The sequence below is a fragment of the Acomys minous genome, assembly GCF_964271855.1.
Source record: "Acomys minous genome assembly, chromosome: 2".
NCBI lineage: Eukaryota > Metazoa > Chordata > Mammalia > Rodentia > Muridae > Acomys > Acomys minous.
Window position 1 is genome coordinate 85,928,012 of NC_140484.1, and position 10,792 is coordinate 85,938,803.

General features: G+C 54.8%; 1 protein-coding gene across 2 annotated transcripts; it reads left to right on the forward strand.

Moving 5' to 3' along the window:
* The first annotated feature begins 736 nt into the window (after nt 1-736).
* On the forward strand, nt 737-7,109 carry MAMSTR (MEF2 activating motif and SAP domain containing transcriptional regulator). Of its 2 annotated transcripts, XM_084765258.1 has the most exons (10): nt 737-916; nt 1,509-1,646; nt 2,527-2,565; nt 3,060-3,199; nt 3,669-3,853; nt 4,180-4,267; nt 4,426-4,620; nt 5,547-5,810; nt 5,903-5,957; nt 6,089-7,109. In XM_084765258.1, the coding sequence occupies exons 2-10, from the start codon at nt 1,589-1,591 to the stop codon at nt 6,370-6,372; spliced, it is 1,308 nt and encodes a 435-aa protein (XP_084621384.1). In that variant the 5' UTR covers nt 737-916; nt 1,509-1,588; the 3' UTR covers nt 6,373-7,109. The 2 variants fall into 2 exon arrangements, with proteins under 2 accessions (XP_084621384.1, XP_084621383.1); XM_084765257.1 differs by lacking the exons at nt 737-916; nt 1,509-1,646 and having other exon boundaries at nt 2,409-2,565.
* The last annotated feature ends 3,683 nt before the right edge of the window (nt 7,110-10,792 follow it).

The window sequence follows — 10,792 nt, forward strand, 5'->3', positions numbered from 1 at the left end:
GGGACTGTGCTTGGAACTCTGGGTGTCTGCCAAGTTTGGGGAGATATTTCTAGCCATGGCCTCAGCTTGCCCTCTAGCTCGAAATGTGACCCTGGAGCACTGAGTACTGCAACACAACTCGGAACACAGCCCGGACCGTGCTCTGCTGCGTCTCAGACCCTGGGTACTGCCTGTGGCAATGGGCCACCATCTCCCTCCTAGCCACAAAGTCCAACCTTTAGCCTTCTCCCCGGTCCTGATGCAGTCTGCTTATTGTGCACTGCGCTGAATGACAACGCACAGTACCTCTTACACCCGGAGACCCTCGGGTCCTAGCCCCCGTCTATCAGATTTAAGAACGCAGACCTCATCCTCTCTCCTCCTAGACCAGACGCCTAAGCCTCAGTCCTTCTCCCTCAGACCAAGAAGAATCCTTGTGCCTCTTCCTTTCTTAGAACCAGGGGTCTGGGCCTCATGTTTGAACTTTCCCCTCCTCCGAACTTGACTCCTACTGCTGCGTCAGGAAAAAAGAACCAACAGGTGGCACCTGCCGTCAGGGTCTGAACATGACCACCTGCCGCTGTTGCTCACCCGGGTCCGTCTCCCTGCATCTGCCCCTGTCTGTTGCCTGTCCCTGCTCCACCCAACCCCCCGCCCCCCAGCCTAGGACGCGGGGGGTGGGGTAGGGTAGGGTGGGGAGACAGCAAGGGGGCCAGCGTAGTGAGGCCAGCCAGTCCTCCCCGCGCGCGTGTGTGCCCCGCCCCTTCTCTGGGTCCTGGAAGGGTTTCTGATCCAAGGCCGGCTCCCCTCTCGCCCCAGAAAAGGGAATCGAGGGCGGCCCTAGGCTTGTGGGGGCGGAGCCTGAGGTCTTCAACCTAGTCCTCTGAGTCTCTACCCGCTTCAAGGCACAGCTGAGTAGCTGAGCGGAGCCCACCTGGTGAGAAGCCCCTGGGGAGGAGACCGGGGATCCTCCTGTCTACCCTTCATTCACTGTTCTGGTCCCAATATCTTCCCCACAGGGCCTGGGGCATGACACTCAATGCATTCCGTTTTAGCTGTGTTTCCCAGGCACCTGCCAGCCTCTCTGATTCCCTGCTGACTCAGAATGGGGGGTGGTGGTGGTGGGGGGGTTCTAGTCCCTAACAGCTTGGAGTTCTGGTCTTTAATCTCCTTTTCCTTCAGGATTCAGACCCCAGGCGACTGCTTCCTGCACTTTTAAAAGACGCAGCCGTCCAGATTGCAAAGCTCTTGGTGCAGGATGCAGGAGCACACGACTCAGGCCCTTCCTCTGTCACCAAGGTCCAGGAATTGAGACCCAGGCCCCTGGCTTCAGGCTTACAACTCCAGGCCCCAGCCACCTTCATCCTAAGTCCCAGGGGCCCAGGCCCTAGCCCTGGCCTCACACACCCTGGGCCCAGGCCTTGGCCCTCCTTTCTCAGACACAGGAGTCCAGAGCCCAGCTGTCCCTCAAAGAGATCTGGCTGGGTACTTTTGTCTCTAATCTTTCATGCTCTCTCCCCAAACGGCAGCCTCCCGTCATCCACTTTGACCCTGCTCTCTGGTGCCTCTGGCCTTCCTCTCTGTCCAGGTCTCCACCCCAGCCTCAGCAATGACCCTGGCCGCCTCCTCCCAGCGCTCCCAAATCATCCGGTCCAAGTTCCGCTCTGGTGAGAGGGTGCTTGTCTCTATGCATGTGGGGAGGGGTCCCAGTGAGACTCTTCTCCCGGCATGGGGGGAGAGACCAAGGTCACTGGCCGCTGGGGACTAGTGAACCGATAGATGGCTGTGCTAAGCCATGGCTGGCCACACCCAAGAGTGCATATGGTGCAAAGAACTTAAAGTGACCCGTCGGCAAAGCGGAAGAGCGGCATGGGACCTGAGTGGCAGGGGGACCAACCATGAGCTATCAGGCCTTGAAAGTGTCAGTAGTCACAGCCAATGCAAAGGGAGGAACAGAGCGGCGCACTGGAAAGATCTGTACCCCCAAACCGAGGGTCAAGTCTCGAGTGTGTGAATAACATTCATGGGGGTGCAAACCAGCAAAGAGGAAGTTGGGGTTGAGAAGTCACGTGAAGGCTATGACAACACAAAAGCAGCATCTGTGCAAACCAGAGCCCAGAGAGGTTTGAGCTTCAGGGGGTAGGTTTGCAGGATGCTGCCTGTGAGGAACGCTAGGGGTAACACAGAAAGGGGGTGCATGGATCAAAGGAAGTGAGTTGTTGATAGGTCAGGCTGGGAAGATAGCGACTATAGCAGAGTGGACACAGACTCCCGAAGTGGCAGGTGGAGCCGGAAGCATGGCTGCCTCCTGGCTGGGCCTACAATCTGAGGAGTGGCTCTGGCCCAAGAGGCTTTGCTGGCAGGAGCAAGCAAGAGGCCCTGGGAAGGGAGCGGGAACAGGCTGCCTGCCCACCACCCGCCCCGGGTGTGTGAAGGGGCTGGGCATGTGTCTCCCGCCAGCAAATGCAGCTCCCACCCACCAGCCAAGTCAGGCTTGGGACATTCCCTTCCCGCCTTCCTTGTCCCACCTCCCCTTTCCTTCCACAGTCCTGCAGCTTCGGATCCACAGACGGAACCAACACTGCAGTAAGTGTGGGCCCCCAAAGGGAAGGGCTAGTGGCCTCGGTCAGTCCTTAAGAAGCATGCCTGCCCTCAGACAGTAAAGCCCCAGCCTGTCAGTCTCAGAGGACTCAGGAGTCACTTGGGCCACCTCGCCGGGCCTGTAGAGCGCTGCACCCCACTGCTCAGCTTTCCTACCCCCGATAGATACCCACTTGATAGAGTCAGGTATCCCAGCCTCTTCCACAGTCAATGTCGGAATATAGCTTGTCTGTTTCCCCCGGAGTCAGGGGAGACGGACACCGCCTGCTCCTGTCCCAGGAATATGCTAGCTATCTGTGCTCCTAAGCAAACAGACTCCATCCTTGCTTGAAAGTGTGAAAATCTGGGTACCCAGGAGGCCAGCTGGACAGCTTGGTTATGCCCCTCACCCCTGACCAACCCCCTTTCCCTTAGCCACTTTCCACCCTAGCTAGCCTGCTGTCTGCTGCCCTTCTCAGGGTTTTCCACTATCTCCTCAGCCTCTGATTCGGATCCGTGGATCTCAGCCTCAGGCCCAGCTCTGGCTCCAGCCTTGCCTTCTGTCCCTGCTTCGTTCCTTGTCAACCCTGGCCTCTTGTCCCCGGAGCCAACATGTTGTCCTTGGAGGTCCCCAAAGAAGGTAAGTTTTTGACAGGAGTAGAGGGCAAATGGCCGAGGCAGGCTCGCTTTGGTTCGCCTAGCCACTGTTTTGTCTTTCTGGTGTTGCCAAGCGGACACTTTATGTTTCACGGGCCAGGATGGTGGGGAACACGCTGAGGCACCATCTTGGCCTTTTCTCTCTGGTTTTGTTTGTTAGTTAGTTGGTTGGTTGGTTGGTTTTTCGAGATAGAGTTTCTCTGTGTAGCCTTGGCTGTCCTGGACTCGCTTTGTAGACTAGGCTGGCCTCGAACTCACAGTGATTACCCCTGCCTCTGCCTGTGGAGTGATGGGATTAAAAGCGTGCGCCACCATGCCCAGCTTCTTTGTTTTTCAGACAAGCTCACTATAGATGCCAAATCAGGCCTTGAGCTCCCCATCCTGCCCTGGCCTCGGCCTCGCTGGTGCTAATCTGGTTGTCTTTCCCTTCCCCCCTCCCCCGCCCCTTTCAGGAACCTCCTAAGACTTCTCCACACTGGAAGGAGCCCAAGGTCAGGGGGAACTTGACATACCACCTGTATATGCCTCCCGAACGGAGACCAGGGCCCAGGGCAGAGCACCCAGTGGAGAAGTCAACCCTGGGTCCCCTGGAACCACCCCTGTGGCATGAGAAAAATTCAGAGAGGCCACACCCTCGGTAGGACTCTCGTTTCTATTCTCCAGGGGACCAGAAACTCAGGCCCTGTCCTCCTCCCTCAAACCCGGGGTGCAAGGGAGAGGAGACTGCTCTGGAGCCTCCTTGCCCAGAACCCGTGCTGGGCTGTGCATGCTCCCAGCCCGGCTGCTGAGCCACCCCGGTTGCCTGTCTCCCATACCCACAACCACCCCAGCCCTGTGTTTGCTCCACCCGAGGTCCAGAATTCCTTACTTTCCTGAATCCTCCGAAGCCCCTCTTTTTAAGGTCTCTAAATGTCTTTCTTCCTCTGTCGTAATTTTACCCCATCCTGTCACGCCTGTTGCTAGGATGAAGCCGTCCTCATCAGGAGTCTCCAGTCCCTCACCCACTCCACACAAGCTGGAACTTCAGACCCTTAAACTGGAAGAGCTGACGGTGAGTTTAGGGTGCAGCCCCAGGGCTGGCCCCAGACATCGCACACCCTTGGGCTCTGCCCGAAGGAAGTCGGCCTGGACTGTGGCTCCTCTTCTTGGTTTCCTAGTCGTCCCTCCCCAGAGCTCGGTCAGCATCTCTTCTCCCTGTTCCTCACTCAGGTCTCGGAGCTTCGGCAGCAGCTGCGCCTGCGGGGACTCCCTGTGTCCGGGACCAAGGCGATGCTCCTGGAGCGCATGCGTGACGGCGCCCCGCCCAGAGATCGGCAGAAACTCAGGCGGGAGGACAAAGAGGCGGCTGCTCCCTGGCCGCGCCTTAGGGCCAAGGCGCTGGGAACTACCCGGCGGCCCGGCATGGTGAGGGTGAAGCCGTGTGCACATGGGCCAATAAAGTTCTTCTTCTTCTTCTTTTTTTCGAGACAGGGTCTCTCTGTGTAGCCTTGGCTGTCCTGGACTCGCTTTGTAGACCAGGCTGGCCTCGAACTCACAGCGATCCACCTGCCTCTGCCCCCAGAGTGCTGGGATTAAAGGCCCAATAAAATTCTATAAGAGGAGGCAGAGGCAGGCAGATCGCTGTGAGTTTGAGGCCAGCCTGGTCTGCAAGGCGAGTCCTGGACAGCTAAGGGTTACACAGAGAGAGTACGAATCGGAAACACCAGAAATGAGAGGGGGTGGGGGGAGAAATAGATAGGGCGAGACCTAGGAAAAGAAATAGCCAATGAAATATTGGCAAGGAAGCCAAGACTTTAATCCCAGCATTAGGGAGGCTGAGACTGGTGGATCTCCGTGGGTTCGAGGTCAGCCTGTTTTACAGAGTGAGCTCCCGGACAGCCAAGGCCGCACAGAGAAACACTGTTTACGCACGCACACACGCACGCACGCACACACGCACACACGCACAGAAATGCAGGCAAGGAGACTTAACTTGCACTTGGGGGCGGGAAGACCAGCTGGCTTGGGATCCTGACCAAATAATTATTGGTTGCTCTGAGGATGTAGTACGAGAACCCGGAGGGCGTGGTTTAACGGAGAAAAGCCAATGAAAGGATAGGGGCAGGGCCTGTAAGTTTATTTAGGGAGTATTAGGTTCCTCAAGATAGAAGACCGAAACCGACCCTGAAAGTTGTCCTCAGATGCACACACACATGCACACATACATAAAAACAGTAAACAAAGTTTTAAAAAAGAAAAGAAAAGAATTGGGTGACGCCAAAGAAAGGCCAGGAGGCAGAGCCACACCTGGGATGCCGGGTTTATTAAACTCCCACCTTTTCTGATTCTAGGTGAAAGCGAGTGCGAAAGATCCTAGGCTGAGGTTTTCTGGAGCCACGGATCCCCTCGAGGTAGCTCCTGCTCCAACTTTGCCTTCTGCTCCGGCTGCGGCTGCGGCTCCGGCTCCGGCTCCGGCTCCGGCTCCGGCTCCCGCTCCCGCTCCCGCTCCGGCTCCGGCTCCCGCTCTGGCTCCGGCTCCAGCTCCCTTCCCAACACCACCTCCAGCCAGCCTGACTCTGGAGGAGGAGCTGCAGGAAGCGATTCGTAGGGCGCAGGTGGAAGGGGGTGCCTGGCTGGGTTGTGCTCGGGGACTGAGCTGCGGACCTCAGCGGGACCCCAGAGTCACGTGGCATGTGCTCATCCACAGCTACTTCCGAACCCGGGCATCGATGACATCCTGGAAGACCAAGTGGAGCCAGATGGTAGGAGCTGAGCTCCCGCATTCAGGGGAGGAACAGAACTTGGGAACTCCCGGGTCCGGGGGAGGAGTGGGCTGGGGACAGCGCAGTGTGTAGGTAGGACCTGTCCCCCTAAACCTTCACTTCCCCTGCAGACCAGCTGCCTCCCATCCCTTTGGATTTCCCTGGCTCGTTTGACGTGCTGTCTCCCTCCTCGGACTCGGAAGGCTTCTCTTCTGTCTTCTCTTCTTCACTCCCGTCCCCCACAAGCTCCCTGTCCCCTTCTCCGAGGGCCCTCACGGATTCCTTGGACTGGCTGGAGGCCTTGAGTGGGGGTCCACCGCTGGGCTCTGGGCCTCCAGGCCCCAGCATCTTCTCTGCGGACTTATCTGACCCCAGTGGCACTAGGCTCTGGGAACTGCTCCCAGATCCATGGTGACAGACGCTGGGGTTTCCAAGGAGAGGTCATCCCCACACACAAGGACCCTCCAACCCCAGAGGACTCAAGATGCCCTCATCCCCTCATGGCTCACGGCTGCCGACATGTCAAATGCCTAGACTTGCTTGCTTCCTGCCCTCTGTATGACCCCCTCCCAGTCCGTGTAGATGGGGGTGGGGCCTCATTTGCTACTGGCCAGTGCAAGCAAGTTACCGACCCCTTCAGAGACCTTCCTCCAGACACTGGGTGGCCACTTGTCACCTGGGGGTCTGATGGCCTTTAGGAAAGGACCAGGTGAGTGTAGAGTAGAAGCAAGGCACCCCTGAGTTCTGACTAGAGGTGAGTGGACCAGAAGCTACTAGTGGGAGGCAACTATAAACTCCCTATGACCTTGAACCTATAATCCCTCCCCCGACCCCTGGCGCTGCTATGATTGTATCTAGCATTCTTGATTTTTTTTTTAAGAGCAAGTATTGTCATGTAGTCCAGGCTGCCCTCAAACTTGTGGCAATCCTCCTGCTTCAACCCCCTGAGTGCTGAGATTACAGCCGGGGAGCCCTCATACCCAGCTCTCAAGGTTTAGTGATGTGCTCCCAGGAGCCAGGAGGTGGGGAGCAGGGGAGATAAAAGGGAAGAGACGCTCAGGTGAACTTTCCTGTCTCCACCTCAAGCTGTGATACCCGGCAAATTAAACTGTGGATCTCCTGTAGCCTGAGGCTCGGGAGACTGGGCATTCGCACACATGTTTGGACTCATTAACAAACCCGAGAAACAGGACCGACCGTGAGTTACTTTCACACAGCTGTGATCAGCACTCACAAGGGAGTAAGTTAAGGGAGGAAGGACTTAAATGCCCAGGATTTCCAGAAGGTTCAGTTGTGGTGGCTCTGCCCCATGTGTCTGGGGTGGGACACCATGGTGGCCAAGGGAATGGAGGAGATTCTTCTCCTCTTGTCTGACAGGAAGGGGGGTGGACAATCTAGGATGAGATACCGGTAAGATCCACCCACCAGTGGCCTTACATCATCTAGTCCAGAAGTTTCCCCAAGTTTCCAGACCTCTCGAAATAACTCTAGTGTCCCACACCCCAGTGTGGGACAGTGCACAGTCAACGCATACCATGAGTGGCTGTGGTTTACTGGGTTCTGCGGGGCTGGGGGTGGGGTGGGCTGTCCACATCCCTACGCCCAGATGTGTGAGCAAGCACATCCACCGTGGCTTGCTCAGACATGTTGGTACTGTGATGGCGATGGGAACAAGGCTAACCCCAGCAGGGTCGACGGGGGTCCGGGCCTTGCTTCCTCTCCGCGTCATCTCTCTACTAGGCTCACTGGACTTCCTGGGTGGGAGCCCGGAACTTTTAAGGATGAAAGTTCAGTTTGGAGTGGTAGCACACGCCTGTACTCCTAGAGCTCAGGGCAACAGGCATGGAGAGCTGAGGCCGAGGATCATAAATCCAACTTCAACTCTAGAGAGTTCAAGACCAGCCTGGGCTACATAAGACTCTGTGTCACAAACGAGAGATAGATAGATAGATAGATAGAGAGAGAGAGAGAGAGAGAGAGAGAGAGCGCAGGAGCTGAACTCATGAGACCAGCAGACACCAGACATGGGTGATCTCCTATGTCTTCAGGCCTGGCAGTAAATTTTGTCTAGTTTTCCTTTCCTGTTGAGGTCAGAAGGTTACGGGGAAAGACAGGACTATCGTTAAAGGGACAGGAAGTATATGTGGGTTGTCTATCAGATGTGCATAACCTGGGCCCTCAGAGTTGAGAAGAGCAAGAGCCTCAGTTCCTACTGTGGTAAAGGTCAGAGGTCACGATCCCAGTGCAGACTGACTTTCCTGCTGCTATTGGACGTGGAGTCATGAAGCTGTGACAGATCCGGGCTTCTTGGGGGGGAAAAAGGACAGAAACCCTGGGGAGAGCCGAGAAACAGCTGAGCAGCCTCCGAGGGTTAGGGGGCACTGGTAGAGAACTTTCTGAAAGAAGAGGAAAAGGAACAAGTGGCGGACACCCCAGGGTGTGGAGGAAGCTGGTGGTCTGGAGCGCACTGAGCACGCAGCAGGAAGGTGGCGGCTGGGGAGACACAGGGAGCTGAAGCGCCCCCTGACAAGCTGAAAGCCAACAGAGAGGTTCCCGGGCCTGGAGGGCCACCAGGGTGCAGTGGACTTTCTCTTCGGGCTCTAGAGAATTTCCTTCTTATTTCTTGTATTTTTAAATGTGTGTGTGTGTGTGTGTGTGTGTGTGTGTATGTGTGCGAATATGTGCATGTGTGTGCACGCGTGTGTGTATGCATGTATATGTGTGTGTGTGCGCGAGTATGTGCGTGTATGTGTGTGTGCGCACGTGCGTGTGTGTGTGTGTGTGTGTGTGCACCCTACATACATATTCAGGTCCTTGGAAACTAAAGGAACCTGTAACTCAGCTGCCGCTGGACTTACAAGCTGCTTGACATCGGCATAACTGCAACAGCGCCTATAAGAGCAGCCAGCCATCTCTCCAGCCCCCCTGTTCTTGTTTGTTGTTTGTTTTGGCTTTTTGAGACAGGGTTTCTCTGTGTAGTCTCGACTGTCCTAGACTCGCATTGTAGACCAGGCTGGCCTCGAACTCACAGCTATCCACCTGCTTCTGCCTCCGAGTTGTGGGATTAAAAGCGTGCGCCACCACCGCCCGGCATAATCTTTCTTTATCTGAAGTGTAATTCCGGTTCCCTAATATATGACTGTCAAAAGTCGGTGGACAGGCAGGGCGCAGTGCTGGTGCACGCCTTTAATCCCAGCACTCAGGCGGCAGAGGCTGGTGGATCCCTCTCTGTGAGTTCGAGGCCAGCCTGGTCTACAGAACAAGTTTCAGGATAGCCAGGGCTACACAGAGAGACCCAGTCTGGAAAAAAAAATAAGAACAAAACCAAAAAGATCAGTGGACACAGAACAGGTCTGTGCTGACAGCATTTGGAGATAGAATTCACACCCATCTGCCTATTCAAGTTCATTGTTTCCTGAAAGCTCAGCTCATCTGCCTCCATGGCCAATTTAAATTCATTTTCTGTTGTTTTGTTTTGTTTTCTCCTTTGAGTTTTAAAGATTTATTTATCTGCATGTACACCTACAGGCCAGTAAAGGGCACCAGATTTCATTATAGATGGTTGTGAGCCACCATGTGGTTGCTGGGAATTGAACTCAGGACCTCTGGAAGAGCAGTCGGTGCTCTTAACCTCCGAGCCATCTCTCCAGCCCTCCTTTGAGTTTTTGAGACAGGGTCTCTACATAGTCCTTTCTGTCCTGGAACTCACTATGTAGGCCAGGCTGTGGTGATTCCTCCTACAAGCTTTACAGCAGGCAGAGGAATAAAAATAAAATAGGGTGAGGTAAGAATAACTTGGCTTAGCCAGGCATGGTGGCGCACGCCTTTAATCTCAGCACTTAGGAGGCAGAGGCAGGCGGATCACTGTGAGTTCGAGGCCAGCCTGGTCTACAAAGCGAGTCTAGGATAGCCAAGGCTACACAGAGAAACCCTGTCTCAAAAAAAAAAAAAAAAAAAAAAAAAAAAAAGAATAACTTGGCTCTGGCTCAGCCCAATTTTAGTGTAACTGGTGCTGGACCAGGACGTCTAGAGTCTGGCCCAGATCGTTTTATGTCAGCCATATTTAAGCACAGCACGATTTGGGAAAAAGTGTTCAGATGACAATTAACTCAGTCCCAAATGCACAGCAACATAAGGCGTGTTTGCGTGGAGATTCTTTACACAGTACACATGGCTTCTTTCATGAAGAATAGGAACTGTTGGCTCAGACATAGCGCCTAAGATTTAGGGTCTGGGGAGCTTGACTGAAGTAAACATAACACCTGCAGGAGTCAGGATTGTCCTAGCCCTAAGGTAACACAGAGGACACCTAGACTGTTGTAAAGCACAAGTGACATCACTCATAAGGATGGGCTTATGACCTAAAAGCAATGCTCAAGATTTAGGAGGAGAGGGTCTGGGATGAGTAAATTCTGGAGATATTGACAAAGCCTGTCTCTCTCCATTGAGGGGTGAGCTGTGTTTACCTTCCCTGGCATCTCCCGTGCTTATCCGTGTGTACGAGGGCTTTTCGGCCTCCACCCCAGGGTAGCCTGGAACTCATGAAGATCCAGTGCCTGCTTCTGCCTTCCAAGTGCTGGGGTTAAACTTGTACAGCACCCACATCCCACCTGTCCAGATGGAGGAGAGGCTCACACCCATGCTTATCACTTTCAAGAATGTAAAATTGCTGGGCATGGTGGTGCACGCCTCTAATCCCAGCACTCTGGAGTCAGAACTTTGTGAGTTCAAGGCCAGCCTGGTCTACAAAGCGAATCCAGGGCAGCCAGGGGGACACAGAGAATCCCTGTTTTGAATAACAACAACAACAACAACAAAAAAAAGAATGTAAATTT

Coding starts and splice junctions, on each gene's coding strand:
- MAMSTR (XM_084765257.1), top strand. CDS start 2,424: ATGTGTCTCCCGCCAGCAAATGCAGCTCCCACCCACCAGCCAAGTCAG. Junction 3,200..3,668: donor CTTGGAGGTCCCCAAAGAAG/GTAAGTTTTTGA, acceptor CGCCCCTTTCAG/GAACCTCCTAAGACTTCTCC. Junction 4,621..5,546: donor CTACCCGGCGGCCCGGCATG/GTGAGGGTGAAG, acceptor TTCTGATTCTAG/GTGAAAGCGAGTGCGAAAGA.